This window comes from Castor canadensis, chromosome 7, assembly GCF_047511655.1.
Source record: "Castor canadensis chromosome 7, mCasCan1.hap1v2, whole genome shotgun sequence".
Classification (NCBI taxonomy): Eukaryota; Metazoa; Chordata; class Mammalia; order Rodentia; family Castoridae; genus Castor; species Castor canadensis.
The window spans coordinates 114080555-114101058 of record NC_133392.1 but is presented as its reverse complement, the minus strand read 5'-3'; the positions used below and the strand labels follow the sequence as shown (position 1 = coordinate 114101058).

Below are 20504 nucleotides of genomic sequence, written 5' to 3'. Positions count from 1 at the left end.
TAGCCCAGTCATGTCATTTTACAACTACATAGTTTTCTCAATTGGTTGTACTGAAATTCAATTAAATGATCCCTGAAGGATCTTTTGATTATTTCCATTTTTTAAAAGCATTTACAAAATACTATACTTGTTAGGTGCTGGTGGCTCACACCTGTAATCCTAGCTACTCAGGAGATAGAAACCAGGAGAATTGCAGTTTGAAGCAGCCTTGGCAAATAGTACGTGAAACCCTATCTCGAGAAAACTCATTACAAAAAGGACCGGTGGAATGGCTCAAGGTGTAGGCCCTGAGTTCAAGCCACAGTACTACAAAAAAAAAGCTACATTAAAAATATGTATACATGTTGGAGACTGTTTTTGGTGACGTAGGAGTTGAATAATCACTAACTGCAGGATTCCTGGGTCAAAGTGACTGAGCAACTGAAATTCTAACAAATAATGCCAACTTATTCTGTAAGTGTGCTACATTCATCTTAAAATGCTACCACTGGAAACTGCTTCATGATGAAAAAAACTCAGAAAGTTATGCTATGCCTTTTATGATCCAGCTGGCCTTAAAGGACAGCTATAGAACAATTCTCATTCCTACTTTTTCTTTGCTGGTGAGCCATTTACATTTCTGGGAGGAATGAGATGAAACCCACCAAATAAACCACTAGTGCTTAAGCAGCATAGTTAAGAGTGCTGGGAAATGGGAGGTCTCTCAGGAGCAACAATAATGGAACTTACCTGTAGGCAAAACAGACAACAAATCAGAAGATGGTCTGCTCAGCAACTCAAGAAAATTTTGCCACCTATGTAAGAAAAGGAAACATAATCCTGCTGATGACTATTATTGCCCTAAAAGAATGTGCAGTGAAGCTCTAAGTTATTACTGGTGGTAGTGATTTTGAAAGAGCTTTTAGATACCTGTATTATTCAGGGTTCAATGCAGGAAACAGAAACTACTTCTATCAGAAAGTACTTTGGTACAGTAAGTTAGGTATCCTCACAATTATTGCAAGAGTTGGGTTGGTGACACATGCCTATAATACCAGGATTTGGAAGGCAGAGGCAGGAAGATCATGCATTTCAGGCCAGTCTTGGCTACATAGTTAGACCTTGCATCAAAAAATTAGGGCTGGGCATGTTGCCCAGTGGTAGAGCGCTTTGCCTCATATGCGTAAGACCTTGAGTTCTACCCCCAGCACCACAAAAAATACTACTGTATGGCTAGTATGCTGTGTGTCCTTCTGCTAGCTTAGGATCAGTGCAGCCATGGTAAGAGATGAGGGAACTGTAGGAAAACTTGGCTGATGTCTTGGTCACCCCTACCCGTGAATTTGGTGAATATGTAATGCCATGTGCATTCTGGCCACCAGAAAGATTAATACTCACCAGTTTCTGGAGTTATCACTACTCTAGGTGGTGGTCTTTGCACCACTGCCCTATTGCTCCCATTTTTTCCTCTCACATGTCCTGCAGTTTCATCTCACTAATATAAATTAAATCAATTCTGGAATCTTTGTTTCAAGGTGGTTTTAGAAATCTAGCCTTCACAAGTATGGGAAGAATTTCAACACAGAAAAGAACATAAAAGGGGATTGATAAGGGTGCTAAATATAAGTAGATTATATTTAGTGCATTGCTCAAGTAGAAATTGCCTTGAGCAATATATCTGCAAATGACAATCAGGTACACATTTTTTAAGGCTTAAAATACATCAGCAAAATTTCGATAGTGAAAATCACTTATGTTTGATCCATTTTTCAGTTTCATTTACATATAAAGATGCTCTTCTCTGGGGTAATAACAGCTCAGTTTCCTTTTGGATACAGTATGGATAGGATTATAGTCAAAGTCCGATACCCTGCTGTAGTCAACATTGTGATCAGCCTTATCTAATTAATCTCAATTATTGCTTCCTCTGTCACTTCCTTTCTCCTCTCTCAATCGCTGTCATTAATTTTTGGTTCTTGTCCTTTCTAAAGTTTTATTTTTAGCAATATTGTTAGTTATTTCATATCCTTTAAAATATTTATTTTTTGCTTGTGCTAGCAAAAGAAAGTTTCTGTTGCTAGCAACCAGCTGCAAGTGACAAGAACTTTTTTCTCTGTCTTCTCATCAGAAGAAGTCTAACAAAAATAAAGGGTAAGTTGTAAAATATGTCCTATGTTTTCTCAAGGAGTTCTAATGTCATGTGATTTTATTCTCCTTAAATACAAATTATCTTTTAAATAAATGTTTGTTTTACTTATATCTCACAAAACTTTTCCTGTCTATGATGTCATATGATGTTCTTTTCAATATACATACATGGAATTTTGAAAATGTGGCCTCCAGAGCTTCATGTAAGGAACAGCTAAGGCATGGTGTGTGGAACTGTAAGTCAGACAAGCTGGTACCTGGATCAGATGCTGAAGGTCTAGGGAGGAAGGAGAAAGTTGGAGAAGATATACTACATGGTACTCTTGGGAAATGTTAATAATCACATGAAGGTCTGATAGTAGCTCAAATCAGGAAATAAGCTTCAAAAGAAGCATTTCCTATCTTCTAGACATTTTATAATTTCTTTTCAGATCCGCTTAGGAAGGCCAGGTTCATGCCTAGAGCATCTTCTGACCCTTTGATAACAACCAAAACATAACAACTAAAAACCTAGATTCATTACTATTTACCCACTGCATACCATTTAGTTTTCACAACTGTCAGGAGTTATCAGGTAAGGGTTTTCAGGTATAAAATATGAGATAAGGCCCCAGGATAAAATGGCACCAGAAACTTACTTATTCTTTTTGTTTGTTTGTTTGTTTCCGGTACTGAGGTTGAACTCAGGGCTTATTCCTTGAGCTACTCCACCAACCCTTTTTTTGTGAAGGTTTTTTCAAGATAGGGAGACACTGGTATCCAGCTTCCCTTCTTGATTATAGCCTGAGAGAAGAGGAAGGAGAAAAAAGGAAGTTTTTCTAAATTTTGAACTTTGGTATTGTCAGATTTAAGTGGTATATAGCACTTATGCAACCAATAAGTCTCAAGATTCTTCTAGAAAAATATTTCTTTTCTCTAATATTTACATTACTCTAGACCTTCAAAGAGCCACTCATAACTTAAACATGAGAACGGGCTTCAGTTGCAATAAGAGACTGTGTAATTCTAATAACAAGAGTGGATGCCAAACCCTCAGTGTCAAACCAGAGAGGTCAGGACAAGGTTTCTGAGCCCCATTTTATTTTCGAGTAAACTTGGGCTCAAATTCCAACTTCAACTGAGTTTATTTAGCTAAAGTAGCATTATTGAGTATTCTAAGTACTTTTAATTCCTTATTTCATTAAATGGAGATACCCATCTTATGAAACATGTAAATGACTCACCCAGAGATACAAAGATCAGTGGGGCAGCCAGGATTTGCACCCTGACTGTCTGAATCCAAATCCTCATGAATGTTACACAAGGTGACTTCGGTCACTGTTTTTCCCCTTTGAAACGCCACAGACACTGCTTCAGTGTATTCTAACATTTATTATTGCAGAAATCTGAAGTCAGTCTGATTTTTATTCATTTATAATTAATTTTGCCTTTATTTGCTTTGGTTTGGTTTTGGTTTGGTTTTGCCCAGGATCCATGACTTTCTTTGTCTTTATTATACAAAATTTTCACTGGGATAGACATGGATACATGTTTTCTTAATTTCTCAATCATAGTGACTCCTTTTAAACTATACAGAGGACTCTTTTTCACTAGTCTGAAAAAGTTTCTTTAGTTAGTGCTATGGATTGGATATGGTTTGAGTGGGTTATTCAGAGGCTTATATACTGTAGACTTAAATCCTTTATGTAGTAATGTTGATGCAGTGAAATCTTTGCAAGGGGGAGCCTAGTGGAAAGTTATTAGGTAATTGGGGATGTTGCCTTAAGAAGGGATTAATGTAGTTCTCAGAGGACCCTGGTTAATTCCCATGGAGTAAGCTGCTGTAAAGAGGGCAAGACAGCACTGCCCCTTCACTGGCTTTCTGTCTAACCATGTGACCTCTCCCTCTCACAAGTACTCCCATCATGATGCCATCTGCCACGTGGTGACACACCTCACAAGAGACCAAATAGATAGGCCTACCTGCTTTTGGATTTTCAGCCTCTAATACTATCAACTAAACAATTCTCTTTGTTTATAAAGTACCCAGATTCAATCATTTTGTTATATCAACAGAAAATTCACTACTGTAGTTGAGACTTTGTTTTGATTTTATGTCCAATTTTTCTAATTTCCTTTCCCATAATACCAAGTCTTTTTAGGTTGAGTCTCCATTATTACTCTTCTCTGTCTACTGTTCTCTCTCATTTTCTTTTCTATCCCTTACATTTAGATTTTGCAGAAGCCAATTGTTTGACATTCCACATTAGATTTTTCTCTAGTGTTAATTTTGCTTATTGATTCTAAGTCATCTCTTCCTTCTCCTAGTTTTAGTCTCCCTAAAAGCCACTTAGGTTTACCCAAGTTCTTTCTAATTTCTTCTACTAGATTTTTATATTTTATGAATTTCTTTTTATAGCCTACCTAATTTCATGCTTATTACTTTCCAATTCATTTCAACAAAGGACATGGCTTCTTATATCCCATAGAGAACTGCAATGGTTTCCTATTTTTTCTAATTTCTAGAATAGATCATTTTCAAGCTTTGTTGACATTTGGAGCCTTCAGGATTATGATTCTCTTTCCATATTTTGCTTATTTTTAAAATGTAGGTCTTATATGCTGGAGTTTTCTCTTTATTCAGCTTCAAATAAGGGTCTATTCACATTTGGTACAACCCAATAGATGAATTGTCTTGATTTCCTTGGCTCTATTCACTTAGGTATGCAGACAAGTGGTAGAAGACAATTCCAATCCATTCTGGTGCCTCAGGCATTCACCTAATGTACCTCTGTAGGATGAAGGTAGGATATTCATACCACACTTGTTGGATTCCAGACCCCCCAGATTGGTGTAGTATGTCATAATCTATACATTGCTCTGTCTATACAACTACCAGGAATCTCCCTCTCTGTTCTAACCTACCACAAACTTAACTTTCTGGGATGGCCCTTCACCAGCTGGAAACACAGATGCCTATTTTTCCCCTTCCCACCTCACTCACCCACAGATGTGCTGTCTTAATAGGTACAGAAAAGTGGTGTATGGATAAGAACACACACATGAGTCCTTGGGCAGGGGAGAGAGGGAAAGTAAAGTGGGGAACAGGCTGATATAGTAAGTAGCATCAGTGCAATTTCCTAGTTGGTTAAGACTTGTTAATGCTGTCTGGGTGATTGGTACCAGTGGGTGGGGGATGATATAAGAAAAGTGTATAGGAGGGTGAATATGATGAAAATATTATGTATATGTGATACATGTATGTAAATGGAAAAATGAGACCTATTGAAACTATTCTTAGAATGGGGGGGAAGGATAAAAGAGAATGATGGAGGGGGTGAATTCAACTATGGTATATGGTAAGAACTTTTGTAAATGACACAATGTATCCCCAGTACAACAATAATATATATATTATATACATAAACATAAATTATACATGTATTATATATAAAGTATATAAATATGTATATTATATACATAATAAGCATAAAAAGGCTTGTTTATGCTTTCTAAAACAAAGGGAAAGCAGGGGTGAAGGGACAAAATATCTTTTACACTTATTATAGATAAGGAGACAAAGCTTGGGCAGGGAAATTCATTGACTTTCCCATGTTCCATTAATTTATGGTTAGTGGAGTTTCCTTCTAGATTCTGACATTGGAGTACCTATTAATCAGTTTTTACTACTTGTGTGATTTTTGTCTCTTTCTTTGTTCATAGGAATTTTAGTCAGGGGTTTTCAAATAAAGACCTTTTTTTTAATAAAAAACCAAAACTACAAACAACCTATGTGCAAAGACAAAACAAACCTAAGCATACTAAACACCTAAAAGGTAGGCTATTTTCTGAAAAACTCTTGTAATCCTGGTGGAACTAGCCCTAGGTGGCTTGTTCCTTTAGAAGCTACATACAGGCTTATGTCCAAAGGAGTGCTGGTGCCCACCTCCCCAGACTCATTACCTTTCTTCATCCCTGAATGTGTGCTCTAGCCTAGGGAAGATTTGCTGGGCTTGTGCTTCTTTGCCTTGGCACATTCTGTTCCTTCTCTCCGCAATTCTCTCCTATTTCTTACCATGTTTGTTCCTGCAAATCCCACCATGCTGAGCTGAAACACAGCATAAATCAATGCTGAGGATTCAGCTTAAGAACTTCCCTCCATGATTTGAAAATTTTAATCTTTACAACCATTCCCTTTAGAATCTTGTAATTTTCAACTCTAGCTGAGGAAAGTACAAAATATGCTGGAGAGATGAGGCAGTTAGAAAGTGCGCTAGCTTAAGAACCATTAGGCTTCAGTGACTATATTATTTTGCTGCGATAATGCTATGGGCTGAATATTTATGTCTTCCCCAAATTCATTTATTTATATCATCACCCATAGGTATTAGGAATTGGGGCCTCTGGGAAGTGATTAGGTCTTGGGAACAGAGACCTCATGAATGGAATTCATTTCCTTGTAACCCCTTCTTCCATGTTAGGTCACAGTGAGAAAAAAATCTATCTGTGAAGAAGCAGAACCTTCTCACCAATGAATCTGCCAGTGCCTTGATCTTGGGACTTCCAGCCTCCAGAACTGTGAACAAGTGTGTACTGTTTATAGGCCCTTTCATTTAAGGAAGAGTGTGGGTAACCTTAGGTGATTTGCTGTAGAGGCACCAGTAGACTAAGACAGGCTACCTTGATAACATAGCACAGATCATGGGCCAGAAGTCCAAGATCAAGTTGTTGGCCAAGGGCAGGAGATACCCAACTCCTCAAATCTAAAATTGTGTTCAACAGCAAGCCCAAGGTGAAGGCAGTTCTGGGTCTAAGCAGTTTGATCAAAACCTCTGTGCCTAGCCATAGTCCCACAAGACTCTGGGTGTTGTAGCACTTATGAGAAGGTCAATATGGTAGTGAGTAAGAGAGTCTGAAGCCAGAAAGACTGGCTTAATTAGCCTTGATAAATTCATTTATCACTTACATATGGGTTTTAGCCTCTCTGTGTGTGCCTCAATTTTCTCATTTGAAAAATATAATAGTATTTACTCATGATGCAGTTGCAAGGATTAAAACACTTAATATCTAATAAAGCACTTGGAAAATTTCTTAGAATATAGTAAGCATTATATAAGTGTTGGCTATAAATACTAGTAACTTTATTAGCATTATTATTATTATTAGAATGTGGAAGAGAAAAGCCAGGTCTGATTTCTAAGGCCAAGACATTATACCACATCTCTAATAGCTCTTTGTCTAATGCTTTTCTTATTCCCTTTAAAAAGTAATTGTTGAATCAGACACCTCATGTTTCCTTTATCTTCTCAAATCCTCTGGTTGTTCCTGGGATTAGCAAAAGCAGTCCTTTTCAACCTAATTGCACTCTCAGTAATGGGCCAGATGTATATGATAAGTCCTACTTGTGGCTGTGTCAATTGCTCCACTCTATTCACCAAGCTTCCATAGTGGTTTCAGTATTTATTCCCCTCCCCCAACATGATTTGGCTTGTGTGCCTGTGTTTTAAACTGAGTTGAAGCATTTAATTTTGCCAATACAATTTGAGTATTAGTTTGCCTCCTGTTCTCTCTCTGCCCTCCTTCATTACCATTTATTATAAAGTCACACAGAAACAGTAAATGTGAATTCTGACTTACATGTTCCTGGCCAAAAACAGGGATAATAATTTCCATCCAACACAACCTGAATTCATTTTACATACGCGTGATGCAGGGTAGAGATTTGAAATTGTAATCAAGTCTTTCTAAAAATCACCTTACTCTGGTGGTCATTCACTAATGTCTCTGCTAATTGGAAGGCAAATGGCCAAAACGTAAAAAATTTTTAAAAACCCCAAAAACAAAAACAAAAGACCTCCATGTTTAAAAAAAAAAAAAACCAAAAACCCAAAACAACTTCGTTACAGGGCTCACAAAATTGCTCCTCTCATGAGCTCTTACAACGTGATAGTTTAAAAAGGGAACGCAACTCATTTTATTTGGTTAGATGGGGCTAATCCCACATCACTATAATCCCTCCTGATGTTTTATTGATTCTAAAGGACATTTAATCAGGAAGCAGCTCAGCACCAGAATCCTGCTAATTAGCAAGTAGACACATTCCAAATGGGCTCCCAATTGAACAGCAGATTAATGGACAATATGTACTAAAATAATGATTCGTGCATTTAGCTCCTAAAATGTGTGTCTAAATTACATCTTTAATCCCTTAAGGATATAGGTTTGCATACAAAGTCCATAATGGAATGGATTTAATTCAACAAAAGAGGCTTTAGTCAATGACTGTCTAAGGATGAAGCAGGTTTATCTCTTGTTTCTCATGATTTTGATGTCCTTGAATAGTGAAAGGTCAAAGACAGGTGAATAAAGAAATCTGTGTGCTTCTCTAATCTTCACAAAAACAGTAGAATATTGAGAAGCCCCTCCATTTCTCCCTCCCCCATCCTCTCCTGGTCTCATATTTCTGATTCCTGAAATATTGGTTCTGGACCATAATTTTTAATCAGTAAGTATCTATTGAATCTCTGCTATAAACCAGATATGATGTGAACTTTGATTCTTGCCTTTTCTCCCTTTAGACTGGAGCCATTTTTTTGATTCTTACTCAATTTCAGTCACTTGGTTTACTATTCAGAAGCTAGTTCACTTTCTTTCTCTTCCAGCTTAACCATCTCTCACCCAACCACTTCCAAGGTTTTAGAAAACTCCCATGTGCAGAGTTGGTCCAGTGGAAACTCATTAGCTAGGTTCAAACTCCCATCTTCATTATTCATTTATTCACTGAATGATGTTCCTCATAATCTTTAATTTACCTTATTTTTCTCTATTGTTCTTGTTACTATGTAATATGCCATAGTCTTAACTTTATTCTCTTCTCCACCAGAATATAAACTTAATAGGGAAGGAAGTTTATTTTATTTATATTTGTATTTCCAGTGTCTAGAGTAATGCTTGGGATATAGTGTGCATTCAATAAATGTTTGCTAAAAGAATGAATAAATGAGTTCATCAAATATTTACTGTGTACCTACTATATATCAATTACTGGGATGGATTTTGGGAATATAATGTGAGGAAAGAAGTTATGTTCCTTGTGGTATAGAAATCACTATGTAGACATTAAGAAATCACACAAATAAATATATAATTATAAGTAGTGGTAAGTGTTAGGAAATACAATGACTTCGTGCTATAAGAGTATATGACACAAGGAAAATTTGATTTTGAGGAGCAGGTTAGGAAATACATCCTTCAATTTGACCATGATCTAGGGACTGGGAATAATTCATATACTGAGGCATTATTCCTTCCTCAATTCTGCTGAAGTACATAAATAATTTTTATTGTGGCATGCACTGCTCTAGACATTTGGAATACCTCAGTGTATAAAACAAAGATCATACCTGCACTATGGTACTATTGTCTACTGTGTATTAGGGAGAGATGTAATGACAATAAATGTAATAAATCAACAAATTGGGTAGTTTACTAGAAGTCAAGAACTGTGTAGAAAAAAACAAAAAGAAAGCAGGTAAAGGGGAAGGAGGAGCAGGGTAGTAGTACACCTCCAAGTAGGGCAATTGGTAGGCTGCATTGACAAGGAAACATTTAAGCAGCAACTTGAGGAAGGCAAGGAAGTTGGCATGACAATATGTGGGGAGATAACACTCCAGTAGAGGAACCATTGAGAGGATTGGTGTTGAGGTAGATGTTTGCCTGGTCTTCTTGACAAAGACAAGGATTAAGTAGTAATGGGAACAGAATGTACAAAGGAGGTTCTAGATGGAGCCAGAAAAATGAAGAGGGGGCAGGTTGTGTAGAACTCTTTATAAGGGGACTTTTTCTTTCTACCAGAGTGAAATAAAGTGCTCTTGCAGTGTTACAAACTGAACAATGATGTGAACTGTTTCAGGTTTTGAAGAGATTACTATAGCTGCTGATTTGAGGATGAACTAGGGATAAGGGTAGAAGCAGGGTTTAATTAGAAAACTATTGTACTAATCTAGAATAAAGATAACAGTAGCTTGAATGGAGTTTAGTTAAGTGAAAATAGGGGTGGTAAGAAGACAAGATTCTGGATATATTCTGAAGGTGGTGTTGATTTTATTAATGGATTACTGGTAAATTGGATGCGAAATGTAAGAAAAGAAGCCAAGGATTACTTGTATGTCATGTTTCATTTTACTTCATTTCAAAAATATTTTCTATTTTTCTTGTGAATTCTTTGATCATGAATTATTTAGAAGTTTGTTTAGTCTCATAATATTTGGAGATTTCCACGATTTAAAAAAATCTTGATTTCTAATTTAATTCTGCTATGATCAGAGAACATAAATCATCCCTTGTATTCTGTCGGGAATTGTTCCAGGATACATATATAATAAAAATCCATACATAATAAATTTTCTTATATAAAATGGTATAGTATTTCCATATAATCTGCACACTTTCTCCTATATACTATAAATAATTTCTAGATAACATTTAATATCTAATGCAATGCCAATGCTATTTAATAGTTATTGTATTGTTTATTGTTTAGGGAATGATGATAAGAAAAAAAGACTATGCTTATTCAGCACAGATGCAGTTTTTTGATCCATGGTTGGTTGAATGCTTGGATCTGTATATACAGAGTTCTAACTGTACTTTGTATGACTTCAAACCTTTAATGAGCCTTGTTTTATTGATCAGAATTTGTTATATCTTCTAAATAACTCAAGTACACTTAAAAATAATCTGTATTCTGATGTTATGTGGCCACTTAAGTCAAGTTGGTTGATAGCACAGTAGAAGTAATCAACATTATTGATTTTTTTTGTCTACCTTTTCTGTCAATTACTGACAAAATGATATCAAATTCTCCAGCTATAATTGTGAATATACTTACTTGTCTTTTGAGTTCTGTATAATTTGAAGCTATGTTATTATGGGTGTTTATAACATTTATGATTGTAATGTTCTCTTCATGAATTGACTTTGTAGCATTATCTTATGCTTTGGAATCGATTTTGTTTAATATAAATATAACTGTTCCAGCTTTCTTTTTTTTTTTGGTGGTTCTGGGGTTCAAATTTAGGGCCTATACTTATTAATCAGCTCAGTGGCTCTTCTACTTGAGCCATGCCTTCAGCCCTGTTAGAGCTTTTTTTTAGAGAAAGTTAGTATGATATGATATATCTTTTTCAATACTTTTACTTTCAGCTTGTCTATGTTTTTATATTTAAATGTGTTATTATGGACACCATTTAGTTGGTTCTTTATTTTTAAATACAATTTGAAAATCTCTGTCTTTTAATTTGTGCCTTTGGATCATTTATAATTAATGTATTTATTGATATGATTGGGTTTAATCTACCATCTTGATAATTTTTTTTGCATCTGTACTATCTGTTTTTTTGTCCTTTTTTTCTGGGTGGGGGGTCTTTTTGAAGACTGAATGTGGTTATGCTTCTATTTAATATTTATTAACATTTTAAGTGATTACATTCATAATTAGAACACAATAATACCACTCCATCTATTGTATAAGAACATTAACAGAATATTCTATTTCCCTGTCCTGGTCTCATATGCTATTGTCAGACATTACTGTTCTTATAAATCTCCTATTTTTGCTTTAAATAGTTAATTACCTTTTAAAGAGGTTTTTTAAAAATAAGAAATTAATGTATTTATTCACATATTTACTATTCCAGTACTCTATATTCCTTTGTATATATCTAACATGATCATTTTTTTTGCTGGGAGGTTTAAAAATATTTCTTGTGAGGTTGATCTGCAGGTTATGAATTCACTTATCTCTTGTGCATTAGAGTAAGTCTTTATTTCACATTGCTGTTAAAAGGTAACTTTTCTGGATATAGAATTTTAGTTGTTAGTTTCTTTCAATAATTTTAGAGGTGTTGCTCCATTATCTTGTCTGCCATTGTTTCCAGTGAGAAGTCTGTTGTAATTCTTATCTTTGTTGCTTAGTATTTGTTATTAGTTATTTGTTTTTCTCTCTGTATGCTGGACTTTTGCTAAAACCACTTGTTTAAGCAGTTTTATTATAATGTAACTTTGAATGGTTTATTTCATTATTTTTTGTTTGTTTTCAAGATTTGTTGAGTTTCATGGATCCACATCTTTATAGTTTTCTCCAAATTTGAAAAAAATGCCGTTACTACCTGCTCAACATTCTTTTCCTTTCCTCTGTTTCTCTCTTTATCTTCTAAGAATTGAGTTTCTAGGTAGTAAGCTGCTGATGTCACACAACTCAATAACACTTTATTAACTTTTCCTTAATTAGTTTTGCACACTGAGTTTTATTATAGATGTTTATTACTATGTCTTCAAGTTATTTTAAAATTATATATCTAATCTGATGCTATTGCTACTGAGAACATTTTTCTTTTAGGCATTATATTTTTAAAATAAATGACTTTTGATATTAACTTTAGATTTACCAAACCAAAAATGACAGAGAAAAAAAGGATAGAGAATTTCCACACACATTGTACCTAGGTTCTCTTTTTATTCACATCTTGTGATGGTACAATTAGGGGCAATATTATTACATTATGATTAACTAAAGTTCATACTTTATTCCAACTACTTTGGTTTTTACCCACTATTTTTTTCTGCTCCAAATTCATCCTGGCTAATACATTGCATTTAATTTTTTGTGTCTCAGATTTTCCTCAGTTTTAATGACTCTCATAGTTTTGAGGATCACTGGTCAAGTATTTTTCTCCTATGATTTTTAAAATGTCTTTCTCATTATTATGACAGTTCTGTTTTTGGGAAAGATAACATTTTAATTTTCCTATCTAGAAATTCTATTTGTGTCTTTTTTTCTTTCTTCCAGGTCTCTCATTATGATCATGCCTTCTTAAGCCTTGAATACATGAAGCTTATTTATAATTGTTCTTTAAAGTCCTTGTCTACTAATTCTATTATTTGTGTTGTTTATTTTATTTATTTATTTTTGTGTTTCTGGAGTTTGAACTCAGTGCTTGCACTTGCTAGGTAGGAACTTTATTGGCTTTTATCCTAATAATATATCATACTTGTCTTCTTTTCATACCTGGTAATTTTTGTGTATGTGGCAGAAACTGTGACGTTTACATCATTATTGAGATTTCTTTGTTGTTAAATTTGAAATATGGGAGTGGGGTTTGTTCTTAAATTTAGCAAAGTTTTTTGGAAATAGTCTGGTCAGTTTTAAATTTTGTTAGGGCTTTAAAGATTTTTTGAGTTTGGGAAATTTGGCCCCTTTATAATACGATACAATTCTAAGGACTCTACTCAATGTTACATGTGTTAGGAAATCTTCTCCACTGCCTGGTGGGAAGATAATGCTATTACCAATACTATTGGGGATCTAGGAATTTTTCTACCTCTTTCTTTTAGTGTTTCTGACCCTGATCTTGCATAGTTTCCTCAGATAGATACCCAGGAAATTACTCACATGCATAAAGGCAATCTTGGAAATGTCCAAAGAGAAGTCTCTAGGGATGTCTCTCTTTTCTTCTCTCTAATGCTGTATCATGTGTTCTATCCTTAGTCTTTCTGACCTCCCAAATTTACCTTTTAAATCAGGGAGAATTATGGGCTTTGTTTAGATTTCTCTCTTCCTGTGTTATAGTCTGAGCTGATTTTTCTTCTCTTAGGAATGACTGTTCTGTGTTGTTTAATGGCCCATCTCTGAAAATATTACTGCATATATATTATACTATTTCTTTGTTGTTTAAGGTGCAATGGTAAACCTAGTACTTGATGTTTCATAATGGCTAGGAGGAGAAGTTTCCTGCTTTGTATGACTAAGAAGGCACTTTGGCCTCATTAAAACCAAATATTCCTTAAGTCAGTTGTCAAGTGACTGAAATTGATTTGTCCCCATATGAAGCTTGAACTCTGAAGACAAATCTCTGTGTTTGGCACCCTAATAGAACACTGAGGGAATTTCACAAATACTATAGGTTGAGTGGCAACAGTCTTTAACAACAGACATTAGTTTTTCACAGTTCTGGGCTGGAACATCCAGGACCAATATGATTAGATTTTGTTCTTGGTAAGGGCCCTCTTCCTGTCTTGTAGATGGTCACTGTCTTCTTCCTGTATCTTCATGTGGAAGAGAAAGGAAGTTCTGGTGTCTTTTTTTTTTTCTTGTAAACTCATGGATTCCATGATGGGAAGTTTTACTCTCATGACCCCATTTAAATTTAATTACCTTCCAAAGGCCTCAGCCCCCCCCTAGTATCACCATATTGGGAGTTAGGACTTTATAATATGAACTTTTGCAAGAGGTATAAATATCAAAAGTAAACTTACTTTATTTCACCATGGTAACTCAAATCTTGGTGGTTAAACAATGTTTCCAGCAGGCTCAAGGTTATATATAATCTGTGCTTCCCACATATAGCCCTGACCTAGAAATAAGAAAGGATTTGAAGCTTTAGTAGGATGAAATTAATATTTTAATTTCCTTCCCATAATTGCAACCTATGTAATTTGGACAAATAATTAATGCCCAGGACTGTATTCTACCATTAGGGCATGAATTAGGTCAAATCTAACTAGCTGAATGCATATCAATAGTAAACTTTGATTTAACTGACACAGAGGTATAGTTTATTATTCAGAAGTCATTGGGTGGGCTGGTGGAGTAGCTGAAATGGTAAAGTGTGAGGCTCTGAGTTCAAACTCCAGTGCTACCAAAAAAAGAAAAAAGAAAACAAACAGAAGTCACTAGGCTTTCAAATGCTGATCTTACATTTCTGCCAGCCATGGTACAGGTGGTCAAAGCCTAGGCATTTTCTATACTTCATTATATAGATAAATTGAAGAGCATTTTGTATTATAAACTTTGATTTACAAAACAAATATGTTGTATTCACAGGGTAACTGTTGCTATATACATTTTATATGCAAGAAAACCAAGACTTAGAGAGAGATTAACTATTTCCTTAGTGTTGCATAGCTAATAAATTATAGAACTTAATATAAAAATCAGAGGCTCACTAATAGTTATCGATCAAATGAATGAAGTGTCATTGTGGTTTCCCAAGCACTTAATATGTTCTGAATGTAGCTGATAAACTAATTCAATTCTAAGGATGGTGGGTGGGTGATACTTAGATTCAAATATACTGCACTTTTAAGGAGGTGGTAGCATATGTTGTTTACTTATAATGATGATTAGAAAATAGAATTTGGAATAAAACAGAGCTTATTTTGAACAACAGATATGTTGTCTGTGATATGTGAAGTTACTTAACCTTTCTGTATCTAATAACTTCATTTACTAAATGAGACTAGTACTTTCTACTTTGCAGGATTCTGCAAGGATCACACAATGAAATAAACAGAATGGTGCCTGGATCTTAGTATGCATTTTAATAATATTTTTTAAAGTGAGCAAAAGAAGAAAGGGAGGGGTTTGGGAGAGGAAATGTGGAGAAAAGGAGACAGAAGAAGGGAGAGAGGAAATACAGAGATGAGGGAGTGAGAGATAGACAACAAGGAAAAGGAGAGACAGAGAGAGAGGGAGAAGGAGAGAGGGTTGGAAAAGGAAGGGAGACAGGAAGGAATGATGGAGAAAGAAAAAAGTATCTAGCATTTGGACTAAATAGTATCTACTAAATTATTGTGGTCTGGATATGGAGAGTCCTCCAAAGAGGCTCATGTGCGTTTCACGTTGAAGGGCTTTTAGGAAGTGATTAGATCATGAGGCTGCTGATTTCAACAATGGATTAATTCATTTATGAGTTCATAGCTGAATGGGAAATTATTAGGAGGTGAAGGAAGTAGGTCATTGGAGGTGTGCCCTTGAAGGATATATCTTGTCCCCAGGTTCTTCCTCCTCTTGTCTGTGCTTCCCATCCATCGACAGGTGAACATCTCTTCTCCATTATACCCTCTCCACCATGATTTTCTGCCTCACCACAGACCCATAGTAATGGGACCAGGCCACAATGGACCTCTGAAACCATTAGCCAAAATTGATCCTTAAATTGTTTTTCACAGGTATTTGTCACAGAGATAAAAAACTGTTTTCTTTTTTCTGATACTTGTCATCCAGGGGTCCTTGTTAACCATAGAAAGCTTGCCCTTCTTAGGGTTAGCTAATTCCTGGCAAGAGTAGAATCTCAGCTGAAATTGAGTCTTTTGGATGCAAACCAAATTATTCAAAGCCTAAACACCAATTGGCCCTTCACTGGGTTCTCACAAGGCCACTTTTCCTCTCCCCTAGTCATCCTAGGACCAGGTACCAGCCAACTAGGGATAGCCTATATTGTCCCAGAATCCACTGAAATTGTTCAAAGTAACCAATTCTAGGACTGCATGCCCTGCTTTTCTCTTTCCTTCTGCAGATAACCATAAGAAAGTCTGTGTCCACCTTTCTCCTATACTCCCACTGCTTCCTGACAAATCAGGTGTTTCCCTGTGAAGCCCTACATTTGGTGTGGCATGCCCTCTCCTCTTAGGAACCATGAGAAGCAAGCCATCTTTTTAATGGCAACTGTCTCCCAATCTGTTGATCTCATCATATCTAAATAATAATAGAATGTACATTTTAAAACAGCGACAAGGGATGGGCTGAAGCTCATGGGCAAAGACCTAGGCTCATCCCCCAACAGCACACAGAACAAACATAAAACAGTGACACAAATTTCACTGGTCTTTATGAAAAGGAAAACATCAAATCTGTGTTTGAAACTTGTGTGTATTACTTAGGTATAAAGGAATAAAGTCAGAATAGCTTAAAAAAGGAAAATAAAAGATTGTCTTAAAAACATGAAAAAAAAATGAATAGTTTACCAGAAGCAGAAGGAATTGGGAAGAATTTTGGGCAGAGGAAACTCAAGTGTAACTAATGGGTGAAAAACAGTATGGTGTTATTTAGAAAGACAATTTTAACATTATCCACTCCATTATTGTTTTATGTCCCTTTCAGGCTGGGAAGTAGTTTTCTGTTACTTTCTGAGCTTCCTTACAAGACAGTGGCTTACCCAGGGCTGGAACTGTGTTTCACTCATTTTCTTATCACCATTGCTTAGTATAGTTTTGAAAAATAAAGTTTCAGCAATTGAATATATGGATGAATGAGAGAGTGAATGAGTGAGCTGAAGCCACTCAAGAGTGGCATGTGTGTGGTGGAGGTTGGCAAAAAATAAGGAAGTAGAAATTGGTTATGTTATACCATTTCATCCCATAAATAAGAACAGAAACATCCTCACAATTAGAGCATATCAATGTATTTTAAGCATTGATATTATTGATATTGTCATTCTAAAAATAGGTCATTTCCTTCTAGCAACACTGAGTTTTGCTGTAGGCTAAAATTAATAGCAGATTAGAAGCACACTGATTGATAGCTGCTAAGAAGTAACTGCTGACAGCTGAGGAGGAGCAACAGAGCATTGCCCAGAAAAGTCTAGCGATTCAGTGTTATGCAGGATTATTATTAAAATCCTTCAAAGCATGAATATTCATAGTTATGATCCTTAGTAAGAAAATGTCTAATTTTTTTCTGTTTAGTAAGGAGATGTGTTCAATCAGAAGTAAACAAAATATCTACCTTATTTTTAAAATTACATATGAAATGCTTTTCATTTTCTCAAAATTCTGCTCAAAAGTTGGTACACACTGTCACAGCTTCCTCTTTCTCCATGTTTTACCCCATATGCTACTTAACTCTCGCTACAAAGTTACTAGGACCCCCTATCACAGTTTCCATTTAAGAATACCTTTGATTCCTAATTACAGATAGTCCTTTTGTTGCATGGGACTGAGATGATGATGCTATGCTCCTCCTCTACACTGTTTTCCTCTTTGGCTTCCTTGACTACTACCAGGCCCCCTTTGGTTATTTTTGGTCTGACATAGGCTTCTCTTTGTCTACCTACTCCCTAACAATGAGCGTCTTCCTCAGCCTTCTTCTCTTTTCACTTTCCATTATACCCTTGTGTAATCTTAACTACTCCTACAATTTCCACTCCATATTGAAGAGGTTTAAATCATTATACAACTTCAATCTCTCTACCCAGATCAATATGTTCAAAATAGAACCCACCAATCCTTATCTCTACCTCTCCAAATTGCTACTTTTTGTTTTCTGTCTCAGAAAATCACATCAAAACAAGTTGGCAAAGCCAGAACCATGGGAGACATTCTTGGTTCCTTCTAATTTAGAGCCCACATTCAATTAATTGTCATGATCTACCTTTCTATCTTCTTAATGTCTCCACCCCTCTTGTTATACCTTAATTTAAACTTTCATAACTTACTTCTGGCTTATTGGAATAGCCTTCTAAAAGAGTCTCTGGAACACCTGCAAAAATCCTGCCCAACATAGCCAGCAAGATGTGTGTGGCCTCTGGGCCTAGGAAAAAAGCCCCTGGCTGCTTCTCTTTTCTTTTTCCTTTTTCTTTTCTTTCTTCTCCCAACAAGCAGAAGACAGAACATCAATCATAATCAAATCTTGTGACATCCTGGACCCCTACCCCGCGGAAAGCCTCCCTACACAGTGCCCACTGAAAACAATGGCACCATGTCTCCCCAACAGCTGGCTCCAAAGCTGCCTGTGTGAAACTTTAGAAGATACAGGTGAGCACCATGCATCATGCGTGGTTCCCCTACCCATCTGCCCACCCCTGGAAAATAATCCAGCATGGCCCCTGGGCAGACTGACAACACCTAGAGGAGCTGCTGGCACCCAGCAGAGATTGGGAGAGGCATAAAGGCCTAAGAGAGGGAGCAGAGCAACAAACTAACCTCCCAAAGCAGAGCAGAAGGTGGATCACAGAGAGCTCTGGCACAGAGGGCAGCATTCAAAACTGAATTGCCCTACCTTGCTAGGGGAGGAGCTGACCAAACGGAGCTGCAGCTGAAGAACAACACAGCTGCCGCCTGCTCAAAACAGCTCTGATCACCCTCCATGAGCTGGCAATCTTACCTCACCTCGGAATTCCAACTAACCTTGTGGACAGAAGGTCCAAATACCACTCACAAGCCAGTCACCTGGTGAGACCGCATCAGAGCTTCCACTTGAACACCAATACCAGGATTGGACACCTAAGAAATAACTCCAGAACTTTTATTAATAGACTGAACTACTGAACCAGGTTCCTGAACCTGTTTTTTTTTAATTCTGTTTCTTTCTTTCTTTTTCTTTTTTTATTCCTGTATTATTGACTCCATCATCACAATTCTCTTATCCCTGTTCCCATTCTCTTCACTCTCCCTCCTTCTCCTGTGCTACAATCCATTGTTTTCCCTCTCAACTACTCTTTCTGCCTCTTCTCTTTCACTCTTTCCCATCCTCACCTCCCCCTATTCTCCCCAAACCTGCCACCACACTACCCCTCCCTCTTGCACACTCACCACCTGCTGACTAGCCTACTCTACCAACAGCACACAACCCCAGTGCCTGCAATCCCTGACACAAAGGCCCTCCACAACAACAGAAATGCACCCAAACACACATATGGGCCACAAACCAAGCAGCCCCCACACTTTTAACCCACCTCCCCACTCGTTTTCCCACCCCCCTCTTTTTTAGTGCCACCTTTACCAATTCTCCATAATCTATAACTAGAGTAATAACCATTACCCCCCCAACCCTGACCATTTATAGATATTACAATCAAGGGGTTTTCTATAGAATATGTTAACTACTGGTCTGGCACTGAACCTGTGAACTTATTATTGCTAAATTACACCCACAAACCAGGGTCAGATGAAGCACATCAACCTAGCTAACAACCAAGCCAGCAAACACACAAATTAAATCAGGGAAAGAAATTGGGCAATCAAATCCACCAACTAGCCTACCAAAAATATAGTGGCACAGCACCAAGTGGAGCACCAAGAAGAAGAAGGGATGGAAACCACTCTCCTCAAAAAATAATTCAATACAGAATTCAGTGGGAAATGAAGAAAGTGGATACCAGTTCCTGATCTCAACAAAACAATGATAAATGTAACTAAGGAACTCAGCAATGCCCACAAAAAAACCCTAAAAGAAGAAATCTGGGAAGAAATTGCTGAGAAATTAATGGAGGAGATATTAGACATGGTTAACCAGAATGTACAAAATGCACTCCAGGAATTTCAAGACACCAAAAATAAAGAACATGAGATGACACAGAAACAAATAAAGGAACTCAGAGAGGACCTCAGCTAACACCAAAATGAAACAAAGGACACTATAAAAAGAGAGACACATGAATTAAAGAGAACAACACAATTTATAAAAGAAGAGTTGAACAAAGAGTTGGAAAACCTCAGAAGAAAGAATCAAACAGATATCCTGGAAATAAAAAGTCCCTGTAGTCAAACAAAAAACACAGTGGAAGGCCATTCCAGCAAACTAGAACAAGTGAGAGACAGAATCTCAGAGCTCAAAGATA

At 36.5% G+C, this 20504-nt stretch overlaps 1 protein-coding gene across 1 annotated transcript in view; it reads right to left on the bottom strand.

The window, feature by feature from the left end:
- Window positions 1–20504, bottom strand: part of C7H1orf87 (chromosome 7 C1orf87 homolog) — an 89680-nt gene that overhangs the window by 19167 nt on the left and 50009 nt on the right. Inside the window, 2 exon segments of the mRNA XM_074079599.1 lie at window positions 730–794; window positions 14422–14514. Coding sequence (XP_073935700.1) covers window positions 730–794; window positions 14422–14514 — 158 coding nt within the window.